The sequence below is a fragment of the Pteropus medius genome, unplaced genomic scaffold (assembly GCF_902729225.1).
Source record: "Pteropus medius unplaced genomic scaffold, Ma_sr-lr_union100, whole genome shotgun sequence".
Taxonomy (NCBI): Eukaryota; Metazoa; Chordata; class Mammalia; order Chiroptera; family Pteropodidae; genus Pteropus; species Pteropus medius.
The window spans coordinates 514993-542683 of NW_024352783.1; the positions used below are offsets into that span (position 1 = coordinate 514993).

At 47.6% G+C, this 27691-nt stretch overlaps 3 protein-coding genes across 6 annotated transcripts; 2 read left to right on the plus strand and 1 right to left on the minus strand.

Moving 5' to 3' along the window:
- Window positions 1–509: 509 nt before the first annotated feature.
- TP53 (tumor protein p53) lies at window positions 510–11985 on the minus strand. Of its 3 annotated transcripts, none has more exons than XM_039847238.1 (11): window positions 11787–11985; window positions 4740–4841; window positions 4586–4607; window positions 4266–4496; window positions 3655–3841; window positions 3461–3573; window positions 3127–3236; window positions 2644–2780; window positions 2478–2551; window positions 1978–2084; window positions 510–1380 (listed from the first exon to the last, which is right to left on the minus strand). In XM_039847238.1, exons 2-11 carry the CDS (start codon window positions 4811–4813, stop codon window positions 1299–1301), a joined length of 1137 nt encoding a protein of 378 aa, XP_039703172.1. In that variant the 5' UTR covers window positions 4814–4841; window positions 11787–11985; the 3' UTR covers window positions 510–1298. The 3 variants fall into 3 exon arrangements, with proteins under 3 accessions (XP_039703172.1, XP_039703173.1, XP_039703174.1); XM_039847239.1 differs by having other exon boundaries at window positions 4740–4838; window positions 11787–11937; XM_039847240.1 differs by lacking the exon at window positions 11787–11985 and having other exon boundaries at window positions 4586–4664.
- Window positions 11986–12061: 76 nt separating this feature from the next.
- WRAP53 (WD repeat containing antisense to TP53) lies at window positions 12062–21182 on the plus strand. 2 transcript variants are annotated; one of them, XM_039847236.1, is made up of 11 exons: window positions 12062–12973; window positions 13114–13518; window positions 13693–13791; window positions 14051–14162; window positions 18823–18911; window positions 19125–19215; window positions 19322–19454; window positions 20020–20228; window positions 20429–20532; window positions 20679–20813; window positions 20929–21182. In XM_039847236.1, exons 2-11 carry the CDS (start codon window positions 13115–13117, stop codon window positions 21122–21124), a joined length of 1572 nt encoding a protein of 523 aa, XP_039703170.1. In that variant the 5' UTR covers window positions 12062–12973; window position 13114; the 3' UTR covers window positions 21125–21182. The 2 variants fall into 2 exon arrangements, with proteins under 2 accessions (XP_039703170.1, XP_039703171.1); XM_039847237.1 differs by having other exon boundaries at window positions 20679–20808.
- A 1339-nt stretch (window positions 21183–22521) lies between these two features.
- Window positions 22522–27685, plus strand: EFNB3 (ephrin B3). Its single transcript, XM_039847241.1, has 5 exons — window positions 22522–23400; window positions 25626–25918; window positions 26113–26205; window positions 26318–26422; window positions 26863–27685. Exons 1-5 carry the CDS (start codon window positions 23279–23281, stop codon window positions 27270–27272), a joined length of 1023 nt encoding a protein of 340 aa, XP_039703175.1. The 5' UTR covers window positions 22522–23278; the 3' UTR covers window positions 27273–27685.
- The last annotated feature ends 6 nt before the right edge of the window (window positions 27686–27691 follow it).

The following is a 27691-nucleotide window of genomic DNA, read 5'->3' on the forward strand; positions in this document are numbered from 1 at the left end:
ACACCCCAGCCCTTACCTTAGCTGCCCCCACTTCTTGAGGACCTCTGCTGGCAGACCTCCCCATGCTCTCTCATCATCCAATAGCACCCACCCTCTTTCCCCTTGGGAACCCAGGTATCCAGCTCCTTTCCTGTGGAGCAGATGGCTACCTCAGAGGCTCAGGCTTGCTAAATCAGACATTTAAATCCCATAATCCTTGGTGAGAAGCTGACAAGGAGGCAGTAGCTGAATCCTAGAAGCAGGGGCAAGAGAATCTTGTGCCAGCCCTGGCAGGAGGGGAGGAGGGGCAGTTGGTTCCTGAGTTATGAATGGAGTAACCCCCTCCCTTTTTATCATGCAGCCTGCAGGCTGACCCAGTCTCCAGCTTTTGTTCTCTCCCGGAACCCGGGTATTGGGCCCTAGCCCACATTCCCTGGAGACTCAGGTGGCTGTCTCCCAATGTCACCTCCTTAATTCACTCCTGCATTGCAGACCCCAGGCAGCCTGTACTGGCATATACCCCTCAGATACACAGGTTGTAGCAAAACTTTATTGTAAAATAAGAAAATACAAAAATGTGGTATAAAAAGGGGAGGGAAAGGGTGCAGGTGAAAAATACAGATGTGCTTTGCAGAGTGCAAAAGAAATTGACCCTGAGCATCTGGGGGAAGTAAGAGATCTTGGTAGATACAGATCCTACACCAGGGATGGAATCCTGCAGGGTGTGGGATGAGGTGAAATTCTTATGGGCTAGGGTTCACCAAGAAGTTAGGATTTAGCCAGGCTAGCAGAGAAAGGATTTGGAAATTCCCTCCTCTTAGCCAGTTGCCCAGTTACAGAAAGCATCAATCCATCCACACCAACAGGGACAGGGAACAAGCATCCCTGAGGGTGCCTAGTTCCAGACATACATTATTTCATTAACCTCACAATAAACCCCGTGAGGTAGGTATAATTAGCATTTTATCGATATGGACTATGAAGTTAGGAGAAATTCAACAACTTGTAATAGCTTCCCTGGCTAGCCTGTAACCCAATGTATGGCTGATTTAAAACCTAATCCTTACATACTTTTACCATCTTCACAGTAAAAACCCTAAAAGCTAAATAAGCTTGAAACATCCCAGCTTCCCCTACCTCCCTCAAAAACCACCAGTGCAGGCCAACTTCTTTAGCAGAGCCAAGGCAAACGGAATTCTAGAGTGTTTCTGAGGCACATCTGTACCAAGCAGACAGAAGTTTAAGCAACTAAGCTCTCAAAAATGCCAGGGAAGGGGGATGAGGGTGGGGTGTTAATGGAGAATAGGAAGCAGAGGACGTCAATCTGAGTCAGGCCCCTCTCTCTTGAACATGAGTTTTTTATGGCAGGAGGTAGACTGCCCCTTCTTAGACTTCAGGTGGCTGTGGGGGAGAAAGAAGGGGAAGGGGAGATAACATCATCTGATTAAGAGGCTCAGGCGTCCTCTTCCTAGATCTAGGCTTTGAAAGGTCTAAAGTTGGAGCAAGGGGAATTTAAGTTAAAATGGTCATCAACTGCATACATGTTTACAGAACACCTCGGGTACTTATGTGTATTAATTAATCTCTTACTCTTTCCTTACGCTATTTGACAAAAGAGGAAACTGAGCTTGCGAGGGGGAATAACAAGGCCACAAAGGACTTGCTAGTACTCAGCAGGGCTGAGGATCTGCCCTCAAACCCCGGCTCTGTCCAATACTTATACAGTTTTCAGGCCGCTGTTTGAGACCCCCCAGCTCTAAGCTAGAGGTTGCTGGAAGTGACAAATATCCATGCTCCTATCTGGGCTTGAGGGGTTTGTGGACACCCGCTGAAGCAGTTACATGATACAACTGGAGGAAGACTAAAGAATGTTTGGGCAAGACCAGGACCCAATGGGAGGGGATCAGTTGCCTTTTACCTTGAAGGCAGAATTAGAATGGAATCCCAGGCTTTCCAACATAGGAAGGTAGGGGAGTAGGGCTAGGAGGGGACACTTACCTGGAGTGAGCCCTGCTTCCCCTGGGCTCCTTTCCAGCCTGAGCATCCTTCAGCTCTAAGGCCTCATTCAGTTCTCGTAATATCTCGAAGTTTTTACGTCCACGGATCTATGGCAAGGGAGGAGGGGGATACAGAAGTATTAGATAAAGTCATTAGATAAAGAGCATAAAACATTTTCATGCTCTATTTAACAATTTTCTTTTAAAATGTAGGTATGGTACAAACTGGCATGCAGAAGTCAGGCACAACCAGGAGCTATTGTCTCTAGGCACTACTGCCCTCTGATGGCAAATGTCCTAAATGCAGGGAAAGAAGTCAGGAAGAAATAGCATTTTGAGTGCTAGACTTGAAACTTAACAAGTCTCCATCACCAGAGGAAAGGACGGATAGGGAACCTGGGCCAAACCTCACATTTGCTACACTTCTATCTTTTATTCCCTTATCCAATCCCACTGAGTAGGGGCAAGAGATTGTATATTAGTCTCTCCTAGACTTGGTACCTGAAGAGTAAAATATTCTTCATCCAATGGCATCTTTGGTGAGGGAGAGGAGCTGGTGGTATCGGTGGGCAGTGCTGGGAAAGAGGTAAGGAAAGGTGAGAAGAGTGAATTCGGGGTAGAACTGCACCCTCTCTGCCTCTTCCACTTTCACATTTTGCGTGTTTACCTCGCTTAGTGCTCCCAGGGGGCTTCTTGGGACAAGGTTCCCCCTTCTTGCGGAAATTCTCTTCCTCTGTGCGCCGGTCTCTCCCAGGACAGGCACAAACACGTACCTCAAAGCTGTTCCGTCCCAGCAGATTACCACTACCCAGATAAGAGAAGGAAGGAGGCAGTTAGAAAGGTGGGCACTACCTCCCTGGTCTCCTGCAAACCAGGCCTCAACTTACTTTCAACCACCTTCATCCTATGTGGAGCCTAAGTTTCAGCTCCAGTCATTTGGAGGAGAAGCTGCAAGTAAGAAAGATCACAAAGCTAGAGAAAAGAAAACTGGGAAGGAGCAGCACTGGTTCTATATATGGGGATGGGAGTGAGAGGAAAGGAGGGCTGGTAGTATGGGAGCAATTTGTTGAGAGGCCGGGCCCAAGAGACAGAGACAGGTAGAGACTAGGGAGGAGTGTGCCAGTGTGAAGAGTGGTATGCGGGTCCCTACCTGGAGTCTTCCAGTGTGATGATGGTGAGGATGGGCCGCCGGTTCATACCCCCCATGCAGGAGCTATTACACATGAAGTTGTAGTGGATAGTGGTACAATCAGAACCCACCTGGGAGAGAACAGCAGCCCAAGGTGAGGCCACCTAGCCCTGGGAAGGCCTGTTGTCTCTGTGAGCTGTTTACTCAATTGTGGAATGGGGATAACCATTCCACGCCTCAGTGTTGTGGGAAGGCCAAAGAAGAAGCAGGAGAAAGCTCCCCTATCTCCCGCCTGGATGGCCAATGAAAAACCCTTCCAGGCCCCTCCCCGCAAGAGACCCCAGCCAAACCATACCTCAGGCGGCTCGTAGGGTACCACCACACTATGTCGAAAAGTGTGTTTGTCATCCAAATACTCGGCACGCAAATTCCCTTCCACCCGGATAAGATGCTGAGGAGGGGCCAGACCTAAGAGCAATTAAGGAGGAATCAGGGACCTGGGGACCCTGGGCACCAGCTCTGTCTCATCTGCAGCCCCCAACCGCTCACCATCGCTATAGTCAGAACAGCGTTCATGGTGGGGGCAGCGCCTCACCACCTCTGTCATGTACTCAGATTTCTTGTAGATGGCCATGGCTCGGACACGGGTGCCAAGTGGGGGTGGGGAGCTGACCCAGAGCTGCACAGGGCAGGTCTTTGCTAGCTGGCAAAACAGCTTGTTGAGGGTAGGAGAGTACTGTAGGAAAAGAAGAATGAATGGAAGGTCAGGGGACAAGCATCCAGGGGGTCAAAAGAACAAACACTACTTAAGCATCAACTGGAAGCCATGTACCATGTGGGGAGGGTAGCTAAGGATGGCAGAGTTGGGGACCTACATTCCAGAAGTTTATTTACAAAAGCTAAGGAATGAATAAGAGCAAAGAAAAAAAAAAGAAAAAGAAAAGTTCCATGGCCCCATGAGATGCTGAGAAGGATCAAAGCCCAAAGTCAAGGGGGAAAATTCAACTTTGGGACAGAGGTCAAAGGTAACAGACTAAATAGGTAAGATGTAGACATACAAGAAGCTGAGAAAAATTCCAGTGTTCTGAAAAGAAAAACCCAGGGGGATATGGTGAGGCATCAAACTGTCACATGGAACCCAGCCACTCAAGGTCACTGACCGTGCAGGTTACCGACTTGGCTGTCCCAGAATTCAGGAATCCTAAACGAAAATCATAGCTGCCAGGGTAGGTCTTCTGGGAAGGGACAAAGGATGACAAGGGCCAGGAGGTGGCTGGTGCTGGGGTGGCAGCTGCTGGGACCCTGGGGGATTCATTTTGATCTTCATCCAGCCAGTTCACAAGGACTGAGGGCAGCAAAAATTCATCCTCTGGCAGGGATATGTCGGGGGGCTGTGAATGGAATAGACAAGAGTCAGAGGGCCAAGTTCCTAGCCACTTGGCCCTGCAGCTCCTGTTCCCTTCTCACCCCGAGTCCTTACCAGAACGTTGTTTTGAGGAAGTCTAAAAGACAAGAGCAGAAAGTCAGTACTGGTTTTTGCTTTCTATAGGCCTAAGGGGCTGGGAAATGGGGTGGGACAGTGGTTATTACAGGTTAGGCAGTGAACTTGCCCCTCCCAAGAGACCTCTACTCACAGTTTCCACAAGTCTGAAAATGTCTCCTGACTCAGAGGGGGCTCCATATTGAGTTCTGACTGAGGTATATCCATTGCAGCTCCCTGGAAGGCAGTGTGGCTGCTGTCGGGGGAGAAGCAAGGACCCAGCATGAGACACTCAGAACCAGGTCACCCAGCCTTGAGGGAGGAGGGCCCCCTTTGACAACACCATATCAGGCGTTGAGACACAAGAATCCCCTGACTTCCTGAAGAGTAAGACTGCTCCTTTATACCTTCTCTCTTCAAATACTTTATTACAACCCAGGCTGCCTGCCTCACCCCTCACCAGACTCTCCACACACTTCCTTGAGAAAAAGATAACCGGGATTTCCAACCTTCCCACCACTGAATCCACAAGGCTTCTTGAAGTGTACCTAACTTCTGCCCTCCTTCCTAGTAACAAGGATGAAGTTAACTATCAGCCCATTCCCTCCATCTGGGGGAAGATACTTCTCTTGACCCTCACATTCTCCACGTGATCCACTTTATCTTAAAGCTTCCTGAAGAATCACTGTATCTTCTGTCACCCTTCACCCACCCATTCCCTTGGGTCAGCTCCTCACCCCGGTTTACAAATACCTCACAACCAGGCCCCTGCCTGCCTCTTTGATCTCATCTCCCAGCACTTTTTCCCTTCCCTGATGCTTGAGGTACACTGGCTGCCTTCCTCTCCTCTTCACTCTCCAGTCCACTCAACTGGGAACGCCATTCTCGCCATCACTGCAGGGTAGGCTCCTCACTGAGACCTCAACTTGAATGTCACAGCTCTTCAGGGATGTTTTCCCAGAACACTCAAAGACTGCCAGCCAAACTCTGTTACCTGCTTTAATTCTCACGGTACTTACACTGTCTGATACCTTTTCTTATTCATGTTTCCTCTAGTTGCATATAAACTTCCTCAGGACAAAAAAGTTCTGTCTTGTTTATCATAGTATTAGCAATAAGTGAATTGTTGTGCCCAGGCTGTGAGCACGTTATGAGCGGTCAAAGCGGCAAGGGTGACAGAGAAGTGGGGAGGTCCCAGTCTGGGCCAGGGTCCTGCACTAGTTTCTGCTGCTGCCATCTCTTTCTCCCAGACCAGCTTTCAAATGGCTTCATCATCTTTCTTTATGCCACATTTGTCAATCAGCTTTGCTAAGAAACATACATGCTGCAAATTATATCTTCCTTTCTGTTTTGCTGAGAAATATCCCCCTGCCCCCAGCAAGCAGTTGCCACTGGTGAGCTCTTTCTAGTTTCCCTTAACTTCACCTCTACCTTTATGTTGATAGAGGGCTTTCTTCCTTATATAATTAGTTTGCAAAAACCTTTTTAAGTGGTTACCTTATTTGTCTAGATAACCACACTTGACACTTTACAGGAGAGGAAGCTCAGTCTTAAAAGAGGTTAAGTGCCCAGGCCCACAGTACACAGGTGAGTGAACGAGCTTTATTAAAAAAGGAGCAATCCCAAAAACATTTGCCTTGGCGAGGGGATGAGGGAGAAGTATTATGGTCTCCCTAGATCGATGATAAAAAGAAAATTGAAACTTTTATGGAAGGAGGCTCAATTGAATGGAGAGGGGGCTCAGAAGTCGAAAGCCCTAGGGTTTGATGTATTGTCATTCAAGTTTGCTACATGACCTTACCTATCTTGAGGGGCTAATTTTGGGCTTTCTCACGTACAGTAACTGAGTTTTACTCATCTTTGTGTTTTTAGTGCAAAGCACCTGAGACTGGGAAACATAGGCAGCTGTAGCAGAGCATGGGCTCTAGAGGCAGACAGGCCAGCATCCCAGGCTCGCCACTTAATAGCTGGGAGTTTATTAAACCTTTGTGTGCCTTAGTGTCCTTTGCTCTAATAGTAGGACCTTACTTATTAAAGGAAATGTAAAGAGCTGAGAAAAGTGCCTGGCACATAGTAAGAGCTTAACAAAAGTTTTGGTTTGTATGATTGTCCCATTTAATTTTTTCTATATTATTGTTCTAGAGTGAGAACTTTGTGATTGTGAATGCGTAGAGCTTTTGTGTATTGCCCCATTAATGCTGGTTCACCTCCTTTAGGGAACTTTGTTCAGTTAACATGCCAGGAGAGGCAGTCCTGGGATGGTGGGCCCAAGGTGTCAATCCAACTGGGGGACAGTCCCATGGACACGTAGGAGGCTTCCCTCTTTCAGTCCTTGGTAGCAACTACAGTCTCAATGCTTCATTCAAAATAGCAGGCACAGTCATCACTATTCCGGAAAACTTTTCAGAGCAGATACTTCCCATGGGTATGAGCATCAGGGAGCCAGGATACCATAAATTGTCAAAAGCTGAACCAGACCTTCTAAAAGATTGGGGAGGCAGGATGTTTATACAGGAAGTCCCACTGGGAAGGCAATGAACTCAGTCGGGACTCCAAGGAAGGGAAGGTCAGACAACTATATCATAACAATGGCTACTGCTTATAGGCTCTATTAGGGCCCACTGCTTTCAGTGGCTTATCTCATTAATCCTCTCAAAACCCAGGAAGGTAGGTATTATCACCAGCTGAGGGAACTAAAGTTATGGGAATTAAGTCACTTACCCAGGCTCAGAAAGCTCCCAAGAGGTAGGGCCAGGGATTGGAACCTGTGCAGTCTGAGGCTACACCCCAGCTCTAAATAATTATACCCCTCTGGCTTCATTCAGAATCTGGCGTAAAAAAAAAAATTTCTGGCCAGAGCTATTCGATTGGGAAAAAAATTGATTCTGGAAAGTAATAAGGCAATGTCATAAAACTGAAAACACACAAACCTAACTCAGCTAAACCACTTCTGGGTAGACTCCCCAGAAAAAGTTGCACAGGGGCAGCAGGATTCTTGCACAAAAATGTTAAAGTCAGTGTTATTTCTAATGTTAGGCAATAAGAAACAATATTACTACCCATCAGTAGAGAAAAATGGCTAAATTAAATGTGGTATACTTACTCATAAGACAAATTTACTACAGCAGTTTAAGGAAATCAATTTATCTGTATATGTGTAGCCTGATATAGCTTAGAAACAGATTGGGTGAAAAATGTGATTTGAAGGAAAAAAGCAAAACACAGTAATGGAAGTAGTTTATGTAAATTAAAAGTGTAAAGCCACATATTGCCTATAAACATATTTATGTAAAAGTATGAAAGACAAGCAAGAAGAATAAAAATTCACAAAACTATGATAGTGATGGTCTCAGGGAGGGGATAGTCATGCTCATGGGACTGGGGGTATATAGTCAAAGGGGGTTTTAGCTTTATTAACAGAAAAAAAAAGATGGTATCCATACATTACTCGTGCAATTAAAATGTGGACAAAAATAAGACACAAATAGAGTCTGTTCTATTCATTGGTTGTCATCCTACTGCAGCTTTACAGTAATCTTTAAGTCAGGTAGTTTAAGACCTTCAACTTTGTACTATTCTTTCATATTGGAATCAGCTTGTGAAATTCTACAAAAAAGCCTGCTAGCGTCTTTAAAATTAATTAATTAATTAACTAATTAATTTTATAGTGACATTGGTTAATGCCTGCTAGGATTTTGACTGGGATCGAATTAAATAATTTTGAGGGGTATCAACATCTTAACACCATTGAGTGATTCAACTAGTGGATATGGTACCCCTCTCCATTATTTAAATCTTCCTTAAATTCTCACCAATATTTTATAGTTTTCAATATAGAGCGCTTGTCCAATTTTTGTTAAATTATCAGAATATGCCATGTTTTTGGATGTTATTGTAAATGGCAGTTTTTAAAATTCATTTTCCAAGCTCAGATTCAATGGTTGCTATTATGCAAAAATACGATTTACGTATGGTGCTTTTAAAACACGTGACTTTGCTATAATCACTTACTAGTTCTGATAGTTTTTCATTGGATTTTCTATTAGTATTTTTTTTGTGTACACAATCATGTCATACGTGAATAAAGTTTTATTTCTTCCTTTCTAATCTTTATTTCTTTTTCTTGCCTGGTTAAGACCTCCAGTATAATGCTGAAGTGGTGAGAATCGAATCCTTTTCTAGTTCCTGATTATAAAGGAAAAGCATTCAGCCTACCACTATGATGTATACTGTTAATGGTAACTTGATTGGGGGTGCCCTTCATCAGACTGAGGAAGTTTTCTTTTCCTACTTTGCTGGGAGGCTAGTTTTTCTTTTTTAAAAAATCATGAATAGCTGCTACATATTGTTAACTGCTTTTTATACATCTGTTGAAATGACCATAGGATTTTAATTTTTTACACTGATTTCTGAATGTTAAATCAACACTGCAGTCATGGATAGCCTCCACTTAGTCAGGATGTTATTTTTCATTTTTATATATTAGCAGATTTGATTTGCCAAAATTTGTCAGATTTTCGCACATAAATGCTAGCAGGAATATTGGTTTAAATTTCCTTGTAATGTCCTTGTTTGATTTTGCTATCAGGATTATGCCGGTCTCTCCAAACGAGTTGGGCAATGTTACCTCCTCTTTATATATTCAAAGTTTGTGTATGATTGATATTTCTTCCTCAAATGTGTAAAGAGCAGGACAAAGAAGACAGACAGAAAATAGTACTAAGACAGCAGACTTAAACTCAAACCTCACAATAATCACATTAAATGTAAATGGACCAAGCACTCCAATTAAAAGCACTTCGGTGGGAAAGGAAGGCTATTTTAACAAGGAGCTACAACGATTGGATATCCATATAGGAAAATATAAAATAAAACAGAACCTTGACTCTCGTATCATAAAAAAATATTTTAAGTTAATTATTGCTCATCGACCTGAGGGTAAAACCAAAAACTATAAAGATTCTAGAAGAAAATATATGAGAAAATGTACAAGAGTTATCTTCATGATCTTAAGGTTAAGATTTCCTAAATGGGTCACAGCAAACAATTAAAAGAAAGAAGATGAATCTTCTGTTCCTTTAGGCAAGCAACAGGTCAGGAGAAAAACACATTTATCAGACAAAAGATAACCGTATCTGGAACATAAAAACCGCTACAACTCAATTAAAAAAAATTTTAAATGGGGGAAAAGACTTTCAGAGCCACTTCATAAGACATAGGAATGGCCAATACGCACATGAAAACTGTTGAACATAGTTAATGATATGATCACTTTGAAAATTAGAATTTTTTTATAGTTAAAATATAGAGATCTACTCTCTACTTTCTTGACCTAGCAATTTCAATCCTAAGTATCCACTCAAGAAACATGAAAACTCATTACCACAAAAAGAATTGGCCAAGAATGTTAATAGCAGCTTTATTCAAAATAACCCTAACCAGGAAACAAATGGCCATCAGAAGAATGAACAATTGATGGTTGATTCATCCAACGTAACATACTAAGTAAAAAAGAGCAAAATACTGATACACCACCGATACATGCAATAACACGAATTTAACAAACATCATGCTTCAGGAAAGCCTGATACAAAGGAGCACAGACTGTAAGATTCCATTTACATGAAGTTCCCCAACAGGCAAAACGAACCCATGATGACAAAAATAGAAGTGGGCGCCGGAGACAGACTGAGAAGAGACACAAGAAACTTTTCTGAGGCAATAAAAATGTTCCGTACTTTGAAAGGCGTTACAGAGTGGTTAACCGCTAAAATTCGTCTAATTGCAGTGGGTGTAAATGCAACCTCAATTTAGAAAAAAGATAAACACATAGGTACTGCGCAGTGTCTGTTTCTCAGCAGGTGCATGGTAAATGACTGAATAAAATGACCGCGTCCTCTGGGATGAAGATGCAGGACTGTGAAGTCTGGGAGTTGGACTGCGAACGGGTTCCGCCGCCTCCCACAGGCGACTACAAGTAAGGGTTAGCGGGCTGCACTTAGGACCTCGGGGCCACCTCTCCCCAAGGCCCGCCCCTTCCGCTTTCACGACGTTCAGTCTGCGTCCGAATTTGGAATGGCTTAGTCCAAAGCCAGACACAAGATTAGTTGTTTCTCCGCCAGAAACAAATGATCCGTCGTTACACCGTTTCATCATTTAATTCTCAAATGTACCATCTGCGAAAGTACTCAGGATTTTCCCGATGCACTTTTTTAAACCCTGTCCCACGTAATGGTAGCTTCCGCCTAGATCGCAGTCGCCCTGGGTGGAACACACCATTCAAAGAGGGGGAGGGGTTGAGGTTCGCATCAAAACAAAGATACCCTTCCTTTCCGAAAGCCGTAATTGAGTAGTCCAGGAAGAAAATAAATTAGAGGAGGGGATTATCGACCTCCCTCGGCAAGCAATAGCCACCAGCCTAAAAATCTTTTTCTCTTTCTACTTCCCTCTCGTCTGGTGAATATGAGTTGCTCCAAAGAAAGAAACCGGAAATGCTACAAGTGGCAGAAATGTAAATGTAGACCCAAACAATAACAGGGCTCCCGGGCCTCTCAGACCAGGACAATCCTCCCCGGTTTCGCAGGCAAACCTCTCAATTAGCACTTCCCACTTCCACAACTGACAGTATTTAATTGGATTTTCTCTATCTAGCGGAGCAGGAGGCCGGTTGGAAAGATTACTCCAGGAAGGACAAAGGTCCGAAAGTTATGGGACCTTAGCAGCGTGGGCTTCTCAGATCTACGGGAATAATCGTTTCGGAATGGAGCCCAAGAATCCACCAGAATACCATAGCTCTAAAATTTCAAGAGCTATAAGTTCCCAAAGTTCCGAGATTCGAGTCTCGGACCCTGATGTTCTGTGCGTTTTTATTTCAGGATTCTCCACAGCCGGAATGGAGGTAGAAGGGTGGCGAAGAAACCCTCAGGCCAGCTGAAAGTTCCCCAAAGTCCTACGCCCTCGCCCAGGTTTTCAGCTTTGAGTTCAGCTAGTCTTAACATCGCCATTATAAACACTCAGGCCTCCCAACATTGCATTCCTCTGTTAGTGCCGCCAGCCAAGCTTCCACCCCCCCGTACACACACTAAATCGCCCAGTCCCCAATGCCCAACCCCCAGTCCCCACTATTTTCCCTAGCTGAAAATAAATGGAGCCTAGGGCTCCTGTCTCAGAGAGGACTCATCGGGCTCAGTCAAGAGCTTACCCGAACCTCAGGGGAGCGTATTATTGTCCTGGGAAGCACGCTCCGAGGCCGGATTCCAGGTGAACCCCGGGGCCCAGCGGCCACCTGCACTCAGGATGGTGGTTCTAGACTTTTGAGCTCAAAACTTTTAGCGCCAGTCGGAGCACATGGGAGGGGAAAATCCCAATCCCAGCAACCCCCGCGAAGTTTCTGGCACAAAGCTGGACAGTGGCCATGACAAGTAAGGGCAAGCAATTCGCCAGAGGGCGGAGGCCGTGGGACTGGAGAATGGGAGAGGAGGGCGGAGAGAGTCAGGTTTCTCGCCGTATTGGTGCTGTAGCTACCGACATTTTGGGATTTGGAAGTTCGACAAGTGAGAGCCGCGAGGATGGAATTGGCGGAAACCATTTTGGAAGACTCCTGCCGTTGTGTCAAATACGAAGGTGGAACGGAGAAAGAAAGCCTTTGCATTTGTCGTTCTCTCCGCCTGGAACACTCCTCTCCCAGATAGCTGGACAGTGTCTTCTCATCAGTTAAAATGTCACCTTCTAGGAAAGTCTTAATATCTCAATCTAACGTATTTCTCCAATACTCTATATCAGTCTATCTTGTTTTATTTCCTTCACAGCTCTTATCACTATCTGAAAAAATTTATTCCTTGCCTTTAATACACAGTAACATAGCATTTGTCCACTGTCTTACTCAATTGTGTTTCCCAGTGCCTTATGGTACTGGCTGGCAAGTAAGAGCTCAATAATAAGTGTTTATTGAATGAATGAAGAGACGGAAGTCAAGAATTTGGCGAATGAGTTGCAAGAGGTTCAAAACCTATAAAATCAAATATAGCGCTGGCGCCCTCTGCAGGTGAGGGAGGAAGTAGGTGCTTTAAGAACGACCGCGGGAACTCAGGCACTTCTCGCCCAGGCAGAAGCTTTCAGACTACAACTCCTAGCAGCCACTAGGAGTCCCAGAGCTTGATGGGAACGATAAACCGTGACATGATACATCCCTGCCCCGCCCCTCCGGTGGGTCGCCCGCGAAATTTTATCCTAACTGCGGAGGTCCAATCGAAAAGTGTTCCGAAATCCCTCGAGAGCAAGTGGCGCGTAGCAACCGACCGGGCCAAGGGCCAGCGTGCTTTCAACATTGTCCTGGTTAGCTTCGCCTTTTGGGGGTCGTCTCCCCCCTCCCGGAAGAAGAAGATACAGGTGGGTTTCTTCAGCCTGCGTCGCGGATCCTTATAGACTTTGAAGCTGTCTCGGTTTCTCCGCAGGTCAGCCAGCTGGTAGTAGCCTGTGGGAAGAGGGCTGCCTGGCCGAGGCCAATGTCTGCCGCGTTTCTTCTGCAGTATGAAGACGCCGGAGACGCCACCGTTAGCTTCAGACTGCCCGCCTTCAGACCAGGCCCCGGCTCTAGCCCGTATCTCTTCTCAGGCTTCCCCAGTGGATAAAAATATGGACCCTGAACTGATGCCACCGCCATCCGATGGGGATGATCAGCCCCACATGTCTCCAGATCCCATGGCTGGCTCAGCTGTGTCCCAGGAGCCAGGGGAGGGGGACCTAGCTTCTCTCTCCACTCCCCTGGAAACAGGGTTTGGCACCCCTAGTGAGTGGAGCCCTGGAATCAAGGAGCAAGAACTTTCTGAAAGTGTGAGCTTTCCTGCAGAAGAAACGAATAGGCCAGAGTTGGGGTCTGAAGAAGCCATAGAAGGTGTATCTGAGGAACCCACTCCTGAGGATGAAGGATACCCGTAAGTGATATTGGCAGTAGACTCAGGAATCTGAAGAAATTGGAAGTGTGAGATGTATGGAAGTGTGAGATACATTTTATCTGCCAGTCCTCAGCCCCACTTCTCCAGACCTATTTCCTCTTTGCTTTGGAAATTCAGGTTTGTTGTCCTCCCCCCACCCCATTTTTCTTCCAGCACTTGGAACTACAGCTTCTCCCAGCTACCTCAGTTTCTCAGTGGTTCCTGGTCAGAGTTTAGCACCCAGCCTGAGAACTTCTTGAAAGGCTGTAAGTGGTAAGTAAGGAAAATGGGGTAAGGAGATAACCACACCAAGATTTTCACCTTAAAACACTACATTAACTGGGAAAATATTCCACCAGAGGTAGGAGTGGGATTAAGAATCTCTTTTGGACTGAGTTTAAATTTCATCTATGATTGTCTCTTCTATTTCCATTAAGGTCTTCGGGGGGCTTACCTACTGCAAAAGTAGGCTCAGCCCTAGCTCTACACTTGGAAAACATAGTCCAGCTTTCTAACTCTTGCCTACTCCTAGGGCCCCTGATGGTTCCTGCATCTTGACCAATAGTGCTGATAACATCCTACGGATTTATAACCTGCCTCCAGAGCTGTACAACGAGGGAGAGCAGCTGGAATATGCAGAAATGGTAAGGGGAAGGGCTGTTTCAGCCCTTTATTGGACACTACACATTTAAGTCTTTCTTGTAGATGGAAAAAGTACAGTCCACGTGTTTCCTGTTCACAAACAGAACATTTCTTCACCACGAATTTCTATAGGTACTATTTTCCACCCTGAATTCTGAAGTCATTCGAGGAGATGTTTGTCCCTTCATTAGTCAGGAATATGTGTTTTCCATAAAAGAGTAGCAGATTTCTCATGGCGGTACTTAATTGACTTACAGATGTTTATTGAATGACTGCTAATATGTCTGATACTGTATTTGGTGCTGGGATAAAGTGGTAAATAAGACAGATAAGTAGGTTTGCTTTCTTGTTTGGCAGATAGACAACAAATAGGTAAACCAATAAATAATCAAGTTTATTACAGATTATGATAAATGCTATGAGGGAAATAAACAGAATGAGAAGAGACTAACTAGAGGATTCCACTTAGATAAAACGGCAAGGGAGGAGATCTCTGAAAAGGAGACATTTGAGCTAAGACCTGAAGGATTATGAGATCTATCATCTGAAGAGGTGTAGAAAGAGAATTTCAGGAAGAGACAATGACCCAGAGCTGGGAAAGAGCTTCCAGTCTTCAAGGAACAGAGAGAAGGCCAGTGTACCTGGGCTGTGGGCAGTAAGGGGGAAAGTGCTAAGGATGGAGAGGTGGTTAGTAGCCACACTGTGTTAGATCTTGTGAGTAGGGCATTTGGAATTTATTTGGGAAGTCATGGGGGAGTTTTAAAATAGAAGAGTTAAATGATGGCTGAAGTTTAGACAGTGGGCAACAGTGAAATCAGGGAGACTCATTGGGATGTATTTTTCATAGTTCAGGTAAAAAATGATAGTGGCTTGGTCTAGGGTGATGTTAGGAGAGATGGAGAGATGTGGATGGATTTGAAGTATTATTTGATAGGACTTGGAGGTCAATTGGATATAGAGGTGCAGGGAAGGAAGCAAATCGAGGGTGATGTCCAAGTTTTTGTAGCTGGGTGGATAGTGGTATGACTCAGAGGAGGAAACAGATAAAAAGATACTAGGATGAGTTGAGCGTTTTTAAGTACATTAAATATGAAATGTAAAACTGAAGGGAGAAATTGAAGCTGGGGACATACTTTGAGAAGTGAGAGAGCTTGTAGATGGTATCTTGTGGCTTGAGAACAGATTCAGATTCAGTCTTGGGAGAATGTAAATGGAGAAGAAGGCTCAAGCAGAGCCCTGAGCGTTCCAGCATATGGAGGTGGTATCTCAGGGCCAGGTGGGCATGGTACAGCCATCCTGAAAGAGTTCAAGAACAGAGGTGATTAGATGAGACTCTGGAAATATGAGAATTTATTGCATAAAGTCATGTAAGAGAAATGGGAATGTTAAAAAGGGAAAAAGTCATCATTACCCACTCCACAAAATTTAGACCTTTGAATTTTCTACATTCTTTCCAAGCTCTGTTCAAAAACTGAAGCTTTTTATATGGCTGTAATCCTATAGTAGGTGTTTTTGTAAACTGCTTTTTTTCTTTTTAATAATAATATTGTAAATGTTTTTCATGATGCTTCAGTTTTCATAGTTATCATGTTTAATAGTATGTGATATTGCACTTATTGCCTATGATAGGTAATTTTCTTACCTATTTCCCTGTTTTGGACATTTGGGTTGTTTCCAGGATTTTTATATATAAATTATTCAGTGAATATCTTAATGCGTTTTGATGGAGATTCTTTTCATAAGAGAAATTATATGAGTAAAAAATACTGTATGTCAGACAATATCAACATTTGTGTGTATCTTGTGAAAGATGGATCGTCAATTTGTTATCAAAGTTTTTTTAGAGTGCTGTTAGCATTGTGAGTATACCAGTTCTAGCCTAACCTCACGCATTAGGTATTTTCATTTTTAAAATTTAATATTTGGAAATGGATAAAATATATAGATGGAGAAATTAGGGGAGGACATTTTTTGGTTATTTCCGTACGCCTGTGTGCTGCTTGTTCCCAACATAGTTTCCCAATAACTCTTCTCCTTTCTCTACCATTTCTGGAACTACTATTCCTAACTGTACAGCCTCATCCCTGAGTAATCTTCTTCCCTTGTGGCTCTTGCCTGAGGCCTTTACTTCCTTCTAGTTCTTTTCAGGGTAGACTGTGCATCCTCTGTGCCCTATATATCTCAGGGTAGTGGTCCTCATTCCCAAATTCTATGTCCAGACAATTGTTCTTTCTCTTTGTAAAAACTTTTTCTTTGAGGCTTATGCTTTCTGATTCTCCTGCTCACCAAGGACATTGGCACGTCATAGCCCTCCTGTGAACCTCAAGTTTTTCTACCATCTTTGTCACCCCAGGTATTCAAACCAGAAGTCAGGGTCTCATCCTTTATTCTTCCTTTTCCCTAACCCCCCACATCCAATTAATTACAAAATCCCATCAAGTCTACTTAATCTTTCTAATCTGCCTACTTTTCTCTACTTCATAACCTCTACTTTAATTCAGGGTCCTATGATTTTGGTCTTTATATTGCTGGAATAGTCTCCTGTCAATATTTGCTCATTAAAATACTAGGTGTTGGGAAACAGTGATGAGCAAGACAGACATGGTTCCTGCCTTCTCAGATACGTATGATGCAGAGCGAGGAGCACAAAGGGCTATAGGAACATGGAGCAGAGCACCTTGCTCAGCTTAGGGGGTTAGGGAAGGCTTCCCAGTGGAAGAAGCATCTAAAAGACCTGAAAGATAATTAGGATTCAACCAGGAGAAGTTGTTGGGGGGAAGTGAAAGAAGAATATTCTGAACTTGAACACTAGTAAGTGTGAAAACTTGCAGGTTGAGAGTATGGTGAGTTGGTACCTTCCGAGAACTGAGAGCCAAAATGGGAGGATGTAGAGATTTTAAAGGAGTGAATACAGAGATATGAGCCATGAGAGGTGGATAGGAGGTTGATGCCTGGTAAAGGAAAGTTTTGTTAAGGAGATTGGGTTTTATACTGAGGGTTATATGGAGTCGTTGAAACATTTTAAGAAAGTGACACTGCACAGAATTTCAATTTAACAGGGTCTCTATAGGTCCTTGATGTGGCTGTAGTGTGAATAATGGATGGACAGGGTGGAGTGTGGGAGTGCAGGGAGTCTCAGAGAGCATGTAGAGCATTGCAGAAATGCTAGCAAGAAGGCAGTGGCTTCCTATGGAATGAAGGGGTGTGGACAGGTTCAGGAGAAACCTAGGAGGTGGAATTGGCAAGATTTGGTACAGGATTAGGCCGGGAGTAGAAAGGGAGTGAAGAACAGTAGTAGTTGAAAGCAGGTGCTCAGATTTCAGGCTTGAAAATTGACTGTGGAGCTCAGGAAGAACAGCAGACTTAAAGGTGGCAGTTGCGGTTCCTTATGGACAACTTGAATTTGAGTTACCTGCAGGATATCCAAGTGGAGCTTTCTACTAGGCAGTTGGATATATGGGTTTAGAGTAGAGAAGTGTAAACTGAATTCATGGCTGGATGACATCATCCTGAGGGCCAGCAAATAACTGACAAAGGACTGGTATGCAGTTGATTTAAAGATTTCCTTAAATCAGTAAGAAAAAGACAATCTAGTAGAAAAACAGACAAAAATTACAAAAAGTTGTACTTAAATTGCTAATAAACATAGATAAATGTCTAACCTCAGTAGAAATGAAGGAAATGCAAATTTACATCATAGTGAGATACCATTTCACAGACTTCAAAAATTGAGAACATTTTTGGCAGTACCAATGGGATGCAGAGCAACAGGGACTCTCATGCTGTTGGTATGAGAGTGCATCGGATGAGCGCTGGAAAAAAACATGGCATTATTTAGCAGAGTTGGCAAAGTGCATACCCAGGAGCCCAGTAACTTCCCTCTTTAGCAGAAACTGCAGAGAAACCCTCCCACATGTGTATCAGAATGTTAAAAAGCACACTCGCCAAAAAAGTGGAAAAACATCAATGACTATCAGTACAGAAAGATAGGTGAGTGGAGTACTGTATAATAGTGAAAATGCATGAGTAAGAGCTAAATGCGCCACCATGGTTAAATCTCAACAATTATAAAGAGATGCATACAGTGTGATACCATTAATAGGTTTAAAGGCATGCAGGAAAAGGTTGTACATTTTTTTTTCATCTCTATGACTATTCCTAAAGAAATATGTGAGAATGATAAATTCAGGAGAGTGTTTATCTCTGAGGGAATGTTTCAATGGGAAGAGGTTTTAACTGTTTTGTATAATATTTCATTTCTTAAGCTGGGTGGAGTCACAGGGTAGGTTTTCGTTTTTTGTTTTTAATACTTCCTTGCATGTTTGAACTGTTTAATAATTTCTTTAAAAACTCAAATGGTACCTAGTAGGTGCTCAGTAAATATGCATATCATTGGTTGGTTCTTTGTTTTTTCCTTTCTAAGTGTTTAAAAAGCCAAAGGATAAATCTGTATGGCTTTTGGTGGCCCAAATCTGACATTAGAGTCTACATTGACCCTTGAATATTGAGATCAAGATTCTGTTCTTCATATTAATCCCATCTGCCTTCTCCTGCCTGGGTTAAATGCCAACAGACAGTCTCCCTCTGCCATAGAACTGCTGGAGGCCTGAGTCTGCCTCCTTCCCCTACCAATGACCCAGGCATTCCCAAATCTCTGTCCAGGCCCCTGTCCTTCGGATGGTTGAAGGTGACACCATCTATGATTACTGCTGGTATTCTCTGATGTCTTCGACCCAGCCAGAGACCTCCTAGTAAGTAATGTCCTTGGCCTCCCTTACCCACCCCCTCCTGCCCCTGCCATAACAGTTTCAAGGGGACCCTCTACTGAGAGAATCAAGGGCTTCCCAGGGGTCTTGGGAGGAAAACGTGGTGCGCCCTTCAGATGCGAGCTGAGAGGGCTGGTTAGTTGGCTTCCTCCCCTTCCTTTGACAGCACTGGGCCCTCAGTGTTCATGTTTTTCTCAGTGTGGCCAGCAGCAGCCGGGAGAACCCCATTCACATCTGGGACGCATTCACTGGAGAGCTCCAGGCTTCCTTTCGCGCCTACAACCACCTGGTAGGGACCTTCTGCCCAGCCCCAGGGCTCGTCCTGGCCCAGCTTTCCTTCCTTGAGGATGGCTGAGGCTTTGCTAGTCCTGTTTTTAGCTCTTTCTTTCCCCTAGGATGAGCTGACGGCAGCCCACTCGCTTTGCTTCTCCCCGGATGGCTCCCAGCTTTTCTGTGGCTTCAACCGAACTGTGCGTGTCTTCTCCACAGCCAGGCCTGGCCGTGACTGTGAGGTCCGAGCTACATTTGGTAAGCATCTGTGCCTCCAAAGGAGGAGGAAAGATGAGGTTACTTCCACGTGCAGATGGCCTTGTGTGAGCCAAGGGGCCACATGTCAGAGATCACATCCTCCTCTGTACAGCACTGAGCGGTAGGCAGTGCCCAGTGGGCAGAAGAGAAAACAGACTCAGGTAGGGGATGCAACTTTTCCAAGGTCAACCTGCTGATTGAAGAGCTGGTTCACTCCTGAGCCCAGGTCTTTCGGCTATATACCTTTTGGTCTCCAAAATCTTAGTATCTCTAGGAAATTGGAGATGAAGCTGATTCCATTTTCCTATAAGCCTTCAGCTTTCTATCTCTTCCAGGAAAAACAGATTTGAGAGGAAAGAAGTAGGTCTTGGGCATTTAGGTCCCTTGGGAAGATAGAAGGATCTGGGGAGTATCAGAGGTCTCCATCCTGTTTGTGACAAATGGGATGTGACACATGAGTCCCGACACATGGGCTCTGGAACAGAAGATAGAATTGCACCTCTGATTAGACTAATTAATGTTAGGTGCCATTGCCCCTCCACCACTTTGTTCCTTCCCTTTTTAGCAAAAAAGCAGGGTCAGAGTGGCATCATCTCCTGCATAGCCTTCAGCCCAGCTCAGCCCCTCTATGCCTGTGGCTCCTACAGCCGCTCTCTGGGTCTGTATGCCTGGGATGATGGCTCTCCTCTCGCCTTGCTGGGAGGGCACCAAGGGGGCATCACCCATCTCTGCTTTCACCCCGATGGCAACCGCTTCTTCTCAGGAGCCCGCAAGGTAGGGGTCATGTCCTGAGATCCCAAAGGGCAGTATGCAGGAGTGGGAATGTAGTCAGATACGTTTTGGGTTTAGACATGGGGGAAAAACCAACTCAATCTAAAGGAATGCCTATAAACCTTGAGAGAAGCAGGGATGTCTTGTGGGGAGGGGCGGTAGTGATGAAGAGTGGACTCCAGGCTCCTTTTCTGTGTCTTCAGGATGCTGAGCTTCTGTGCTGGGATCTCCGGCAGCCTGGTCATCTATTGTGGTCCCTGAGTCGGGAAGTGACCACCAATCAGCGCATCTACTTTGATCTGGATCCGTGAGTGACTATGGGTCCTTCCTGCCCAGGGCCCCAATTCCCACAGGGGTGCCCACCTATAGCCCAGATCCTAGGCCCTGGTTGTGAGGGGTTCTTGCCTTATAATGGTGACTTAATGCCAGCAAACCTCTGCTCTCTTCCCCCAGGACTGGGCAGTTTCTAGTGAGCGGCAGCACTAGTGGGGCCGTCTCTGTGTGGGACACCAGCAGAGCTGGGCATGAGGGGAAGCCGGAGCCAGTGCTGAGTTTTCTGCCCCAGAAGGACTGCACCAATGGAGTGAGGTCATCAGTTAATGCTACAGATCTTGGGGCTTGGGTTGGGGAGGAAGGTGAATTGCTGAGGGAGCAAGCATCCTCTCTCAGGGTACTGATAGACCCTGCTGGTCTCTCCTTCCAGCCTGCACCCTAGCCTGCCTCTGCTGGCCACTGCCTCTGGTCAGCGTGTGTTTCCGGAGCCCACGGAGAGTGGGGACGAAGAGGAGCAGGGTGCGGACCTTCCCCTGCTCTCCATGCGCCACACCCACCTTGAGTGTCAGCTTCAGCTCTGGTGGTGTGGGGGGAGCCCAGACACCAGTAACCCTGATGCTCATTAGGGTGAGAAGGGACAGAAGGAGGTGGGGATGAGTTTATATAAAAAGGTTTTTATATGTACTAGCGTCTTTGTGTCTGTTTGGAGAGGCAAATGATGGAGATGGGGGCCAGGAGGGGTACTTGTGGGCTCCCTTGTCCAGCAGCAGTTGGGACTGGCATATTGTTTCTGGAACCAGGATAGAGGTGGGACTAGGCTGGAGCCAATGGGACTGCTGAGCTTGGTGTGAAGTCAAGTGCGTGGGGGGTGGGGCTTCATGCCATTGACTGGTTGGTTGCCAGGCAACTTGGTAAACTGAAGGGGAGAGCCTGTTTGAAATCTCACTCCCAAGGTTGGGGTGGCAGGGGTCAAAGTGAGCCCTGGCTGAGCAAGAGTGGCAGGAGCTGTGTGTCAGACTGTTGGGTGTGACCGTGTGAGACTGTGCAGACAGTGACAGACAAGACACCCGCTCACTTGCGCTCAACACTGTTTACCATCATCCAGCAGCAGAGGGACCATTACTCAGCTCTGGGGGAAGGGAAGCAGGAGCACCCGCTTCCCCTTTCCTGGACTCCCCCAGGAGGCTGGTGACTGAGTAGCTAGAGTCAAGGACACATGAAAGAGTAAAGGTGCTGAAAAACAGACTCAATTCTGTATTCCCCGTTAGATGCTGGACAAGGGCGAGAGTCTCATTCAGCAGCTGTCACTGGTTTTATTTCTCCATATATCTTCTGTCTTTTGGGGTGGAGGGGGGATGTTATTTCAAGCAGAGACTCCTCCCACAAACATACCTTGCCAAACACTAAGGGTGGGGGGGGGGCTCTGAATAGATACTGTCAGCAAGGGATTTGATTTTGGACCTCATAATCAAAGGGAAGAGACTGAAGGCCTGTGGCAGCTCAATCGGAGAGGAATGTCGCTGCCCAGGGGTGCTGAAAGCTAGGGTTCTTACACCCAAAAAGGCAAACCCCTCTCCCTTCCCCTAGGATAATTGGAAACAGCTCTTCCAGCTGAATGTGGGTATTGGGTTGTAGGTACTCCCTTTCTTCTCTCAGCCCCATTTCTCCCTACAAACATCCAAGAAGGGCCCAAGTTTACCCCCTTGATCTCGCTTTTCACCCAGCTCCCAGATAGCAGTAAAGTGTACAGGAAGCTGTGAAAAGAGACCCCAGGAGTGGGAGTTCAGCAACCCGAGTTTAGTTCCTGGCTTTATCCTCGACATGCTGTATGACCTTGGGCAAGTTCTGGGGCCTCGCTGAGCCTCAGTTTCTTCATCGCTACAATGGGGATACTTTAGCCCCGCCCCTCCCACCTCACACAGATAGTCGTAACAATCAAGTCAGCTCACTTGGTAAAGTGTGAAGCCTTCAAGGTTATTCTCTCCAGATCTCCCTGGAGCAGTGTTGTTGTTGTTTTGGGGTGGGACTCAAGGCAGCGAGTGCGAAACGGGCTGGGATCCTGGGATGGAAAGGGCGAGATCCTTTCTGGATCCGAGAGAGGAAGATTATGAGCGCTCCGCGATGCGAGGGCAGAAGGGGAGACCAGCAGAAACTAAGCCAGGGACAAGTCTCAGAGACAAAGGGGCCATGAGAGACCACGCCAGGGAGCAAGGATGGTCGGCAGGGTGAGGCAGTGGGAGGTGTGCGAGGTGAGGGAGGTGTGGGGGCGTGGGCTGCGGGATCCTGCTGCCCGCTCCTCAAGCTCCAGCTCCGGTTTTTCCCTCCGCCATCCTTTCCCCCTCCCCGCCTCTCCTTTAACTCCCCCTCCCGGGTTTGGGACTGGTTTCCTCCCTTAGCCCGCTGCCCTCAATCCCGGCGGGGCTGGGGCTCCGTCTCGGTGCCCCCTTCTTCTCTCCCTCGTCCGGCGCCCCATGCCATTCCTGTCGAGTCCCCAGCTCCCCCAGTCCCCGACTTACGCCCGTTCACCAACACCGTGGTGCTGGAGCCTGGGCCGGGTCGTAGGGCGCCTGCAGACCGCCCCTGGAAGGGCTCTTGCAGGCTGAGCGCTCCGGAGTGGGACACCGGCAGAGCAAGAAGCGGGTCCTCGTAGGAGCGGGGCGGGTGGGGCGTCAGCCACCCGGGAGGTCGGGCAGAATAGCCGGGGCAGCTAAGGCAGTCACCCCAGGGGGTGAGCGACTTTGGAGGAGTTGGTGCCCCGCCCCCCAGGCCTTGGCGGGGTCATGGGGGCCCCCCATTCTAGGCCGGGGGGAGTGCGAGTCGAGGCCCTGCTGCTGCTCGGTTTTTGGGGGCTGGTGTCTGGGCTCAGCCTGGAGCCTGTCTACTGGAATTCGGCGAATAAGAGGTGAGTGGTTCGGGCTGGGGAGACCCCACTTCCTCCGGGCAGGTAGGACGGAAAGCTTTGGGGACTTTGGGGGTTGCGTTCTCTGAGCTGGGAAGAGGCTTGAAGGAGGGTGCTGGTGTTCTGCTGGGAGCTGATGGGTAACTAGATGGAGGTGATCTTGGGAGCCAGACTCCTGAGTTGCACACAGAGCTGGATGTGGGTGGTGATATTCAGGTGTTGAGAGTTTGAAGGACCCCAAAGGGCAAGGATATGAAAGTTCATGGGAAGCGGGGAGGGCAGTGGAGTGGTTATGTGGGTTTGTGGGAGACTTGCTTGGTGTCGGGGGCTGGGCTTGAAGGGAGCCTGGTTAATGTCAGCTCTCAGGAGAGCAGCTGAGTAGGTGCTGCTGAAGCGTTGAGGGGAAGGGCAGGGTGCCTCTCTCCCTAGAAGGGACTCAGTGTTGGAGATGGGAGGGAAGGGGGCTCAGTTTAGGGGCTCTAGAGACAACTCCCCCAAGGCATCTTGACTCATCACACAGTGGGTCTCTCAACTCTTGCCCACAGCCAGAGGGTCAATCAGCTCTTGGTGGAACAATTCTCAACCAAAAGATATTCCTGTGTTTCTGGCTTGGGGACTTCTTTCTGGAAGAAGCCTGGAACCCCCTACAGCCTCTGCTTTTGCCCTCTTGCATCTGGAGTCCTGAGGTCTCCATTGCTTCCTCCCCCATCTTTGCTGCAAACTCTTCCATCAGACCAGACCTTCTGTTCAGCGGCATGCTTGCTTTGCTCTGAAAAAAGGCCAGGGGTCAAATGAAACTTCAAGCCACACAGAGTAGGACAGGACCCATGGAAGGTCATCTGGGTCCTTTGCCTCCATGAGATCCCGCTCCCCATTAGCAAATGAGTTCTGTGTTTTGAAAAATTCCTACTTCCCTGAGGCAGCTATGTGAAGCCATGGGAAGAGGGTGGGCTTTGGAGCTCATCAAATCCTAAAGTCTTAATCCTAGCTCAGCTTCTTTCAACTGTGTGGCTTTGGGCACATTACTTAACCTTTCTGAGTTTGTAGCCTCAATCCTTACAGCTTTTATGAGGATTAGAGGTAAGGTATTGGAACATATTATATGCTCATTAGAGGAGAACTAGGATTATTGCCCTTCCTCTCTGTACTTAACAGCCTCCGTCACATTTCCCTCTTCTAGCCTCCCTCCCATATACATCTCTTTGGGTATAACCTCAACTGTCTTTTCTCTATTCATTCTCTATTCATTCTCCTACCTGTCAACTCCCAGCTGCAGTTTGAGTATCAAGTGTAGCTTGAGGACATTAGGCTTATTCTGACAGAGTTAAGAAAAGGGGATTAAGGTGTTCTAGGGGCTCTTTGGAATGTTGGATGGGAAGGAATGAGTCATTTGGGAATCTGGGAAGATACTGAGCAACAGTCCCCTGGGACCCAGTTCTGAGCCCCTGTCTGCTGTTAAAGCACAGGGAGGGGCTGCAGTCATTGGCAATAGTGGCTTTGCTGGGTCAGTGGATGCCTGGGCTGAGGGAGATGGGCCATGGGCTTGTATTGGCTGTAGTTAGAAGAGTCAGCTCCTTCAATTTCAAAGCAATAGGGGCACTTTCCCTAGTAAGTCTGAGACCTGGGAGAGAAGGGGTACTGAGCAGGAAAATGTTTGGGGCACTTGGCCTCCAGACCCTGGTTCCGATTAGCCCCATTTAGGGCCATTGCCAGACCAGGCATTTGCCTCCTGTCATGTCGCCTTGCTAACTTGGGACACTGATCAGGATCACTCCTGACCCCGACATCTCTGCCTTGAAATCCCTGAAATTCGGTGGTGGCCTGGGGGAGGAGAGGCTCTGCCCCCATGGTTGACTGCCATGGAATAGTGAAATCACCTGGGAGGGGTGGGCTGTGTGGTTCCAGAGAGGCCAGCTCCTTGGTAACTGGCATCCTGTTGCCACGGCAACAGGGCTGGTGATGGAGCAAGAGATGGCAGTGTGCATGTGGTGAGGGCGGGCTGAAGAGTGCATTTGGGCACACCAAGGGGCAGGAGACCTCTGAGCCTGGCTTCCTGCTGATTCCGACATGAGCTTACAGAGTCTTTAGTGCCTGCTCTGTCAGAACAGACTTTCTGCTCAGACAAAGGCTAGGCTGTCCTGCAGGGATGTGGGGTGAGGGAGGAGAAGCTCTGGGGGCCAGACCTCTGACACCTCTCCCTCTTGTCCACTTTGCCCTCCTCTGTATAGGTTCCAGGCAGAGGGTGGTTACGTGCTCTACCCTCAGATTGGGGACCGGCTAGACCTGCTCTGTCCCCGGGCCCGGCCTCCTGGCCCCCACTCCTCTCCTAATTATGAGTTCTACAAGCTGTATCTGGTAGGGGGTGCCCAAGGTCGACGCTGTGAGGCACCCCCTGCCCCAAACCTCCTTCTCACTTGTGACCGGCCAGACTTGGATCTCCGCTTCACCATCAAGTTCCAGGAGTATAGCCCTAACCTCTGGGGCCACGAGTTCCGCTCACACCACGATTACTACATAATTGGTACTGCTGGGCAGAGGGCAAGGTTGAGTGGGGTGACGTTCCTGGGATCAAGAGCAGATGAGGGAAGGAACTTCTAGAGCCAAGAGAGAGATCCCTTATACCCTTGGGTGGTGTTTGGGCCAGGACATGGAGACAGAACTGAAACTACACTCTGGAGTGCTAACTTTTCCCTCTCTGTGGCTCTTTTCTCCCAGCCACATCAGATGGGACCCGAGAAGGCCTGGAGAGTTTGCAGGGAGGTGTGTGCCTTACTAGAGGCATGAAGGTGCTTCTCCGAGTGGGACAAAGTGAGTGGGGCTAGGGCATACCTCCTAGGATCTGAGGGAGGTTGGGGCAGTACCATCATGGTCAGGAGGCTGCAGTCTCAGTCCCTCTCTTTTGGGTCTTCCCCATCTCCAGGTCCCCGAGGAGGGGCTGCTCCACGAAAACCTGTGTCTGAAATGCCCATGGAAAGAGACCGAGGGGCAGCCCACAGCCTAGAGCCTGGGAACGAGAATGTGCCAGGTAGGAACTAGGGGTCCGGCCTCCTGCCTTCCCCAGCCTCTTCTGCTTTTGGACCCCAGCTTCCCTGCCTTTACCCTCTCTCTCCCTCTTAAGTCTTTTTTTTTGGGGGGGGTAGGGATGATATAGGAAAGAAGAGAAGAAAGGATGGGAGGGTGGGAGGAGAATGGAAGCCAAATGAGGAAAAGACTCAATTAGAACTAATTAGCCAAGTCAGCGCTTCAATCAGTGCTGTCAGAGAAGTGGGGAGGACTCCTTGGCATGGAGCTAAAGGGCTGGACACACCTGGATTCTGATCTGGGCTTGTGGGGGGAGGTGGGATCCCCAAGAGGCCTGGGCACTGCTGGGGAAGCCCATGGGGACCCCCAAGGCTGGGTGTCCAGATACCCAGGTGGCTCCTTCAGCCCCTCCCCCTCTTTCCTCCTTCATCCTTTCCCTGCCAGGTGACCCCACCAGCAATGCAACCTCCCGGGGTGCTGAAGGCCCCCTGCCCCCTCCCAGCATGCCCGCAGTGGCTGGGGCAGCGGGGGGGCTGGCGCTGCTCTTGCTGGGCGTGGCAGGGGCTGGGGGTGCCATGTGTTGGCGGAGACGGCGGGCCAAGCCTTCGGAGAGTCGCCACCCTGGTCCTGGCTCCTTTGGGAGGGGTGGGTCTCTGGGCCTTGGGAGTGGAGGTGGGATGGGACCTAGGGAGGCTGAGCCAGGAGAACTAGGGATAGCGCTGAGGGGCGGTGGGGCTGCAGAAACCCCCTTCTGTCCGCACTATGAGAAGGTGAGTGGTGACTATGGGCATCCTGTGTACATTGTGCAGGATGGGCCCCCCCAGAGCCCTCCAAACATCTACTACAAGGTATGAGGGCTCCTCCTAACTGGCTCTCCTGGATCTAACCCTTCTTGGGGTGCTCCTCCAGTATAATTCGTGGTTAGAGGGACACCTCTAGTATCTCCTTGGCCCCCTTTGCCCCTCCAGCTCCTTTTCTCCTCCTGGCTGTTGCCCTCTTCTCTACTTGTAGGATTCCTTAAGACTTCCACTGAATCATCTCCTGTCCTATGGTTGGCCATGTGTGCCCTCTCTGTCTCTGTGTTCCTGGGTCCTATTCCTTTGGGGAGGGAACGAGACTCAGCCTCTTCTTCTGACCATGACCCAGTAATCCTTGCTCCCCTTACCCACTGAGAGCCGGCGGGGGTAACAGTCTGTCTTTTGGTTGGCACCTCTTTCTTTCTGCCTCTCACCGTTTTCCTCTTCCTTCTCTTCTTCTCCTCCTCCTCCTTCCT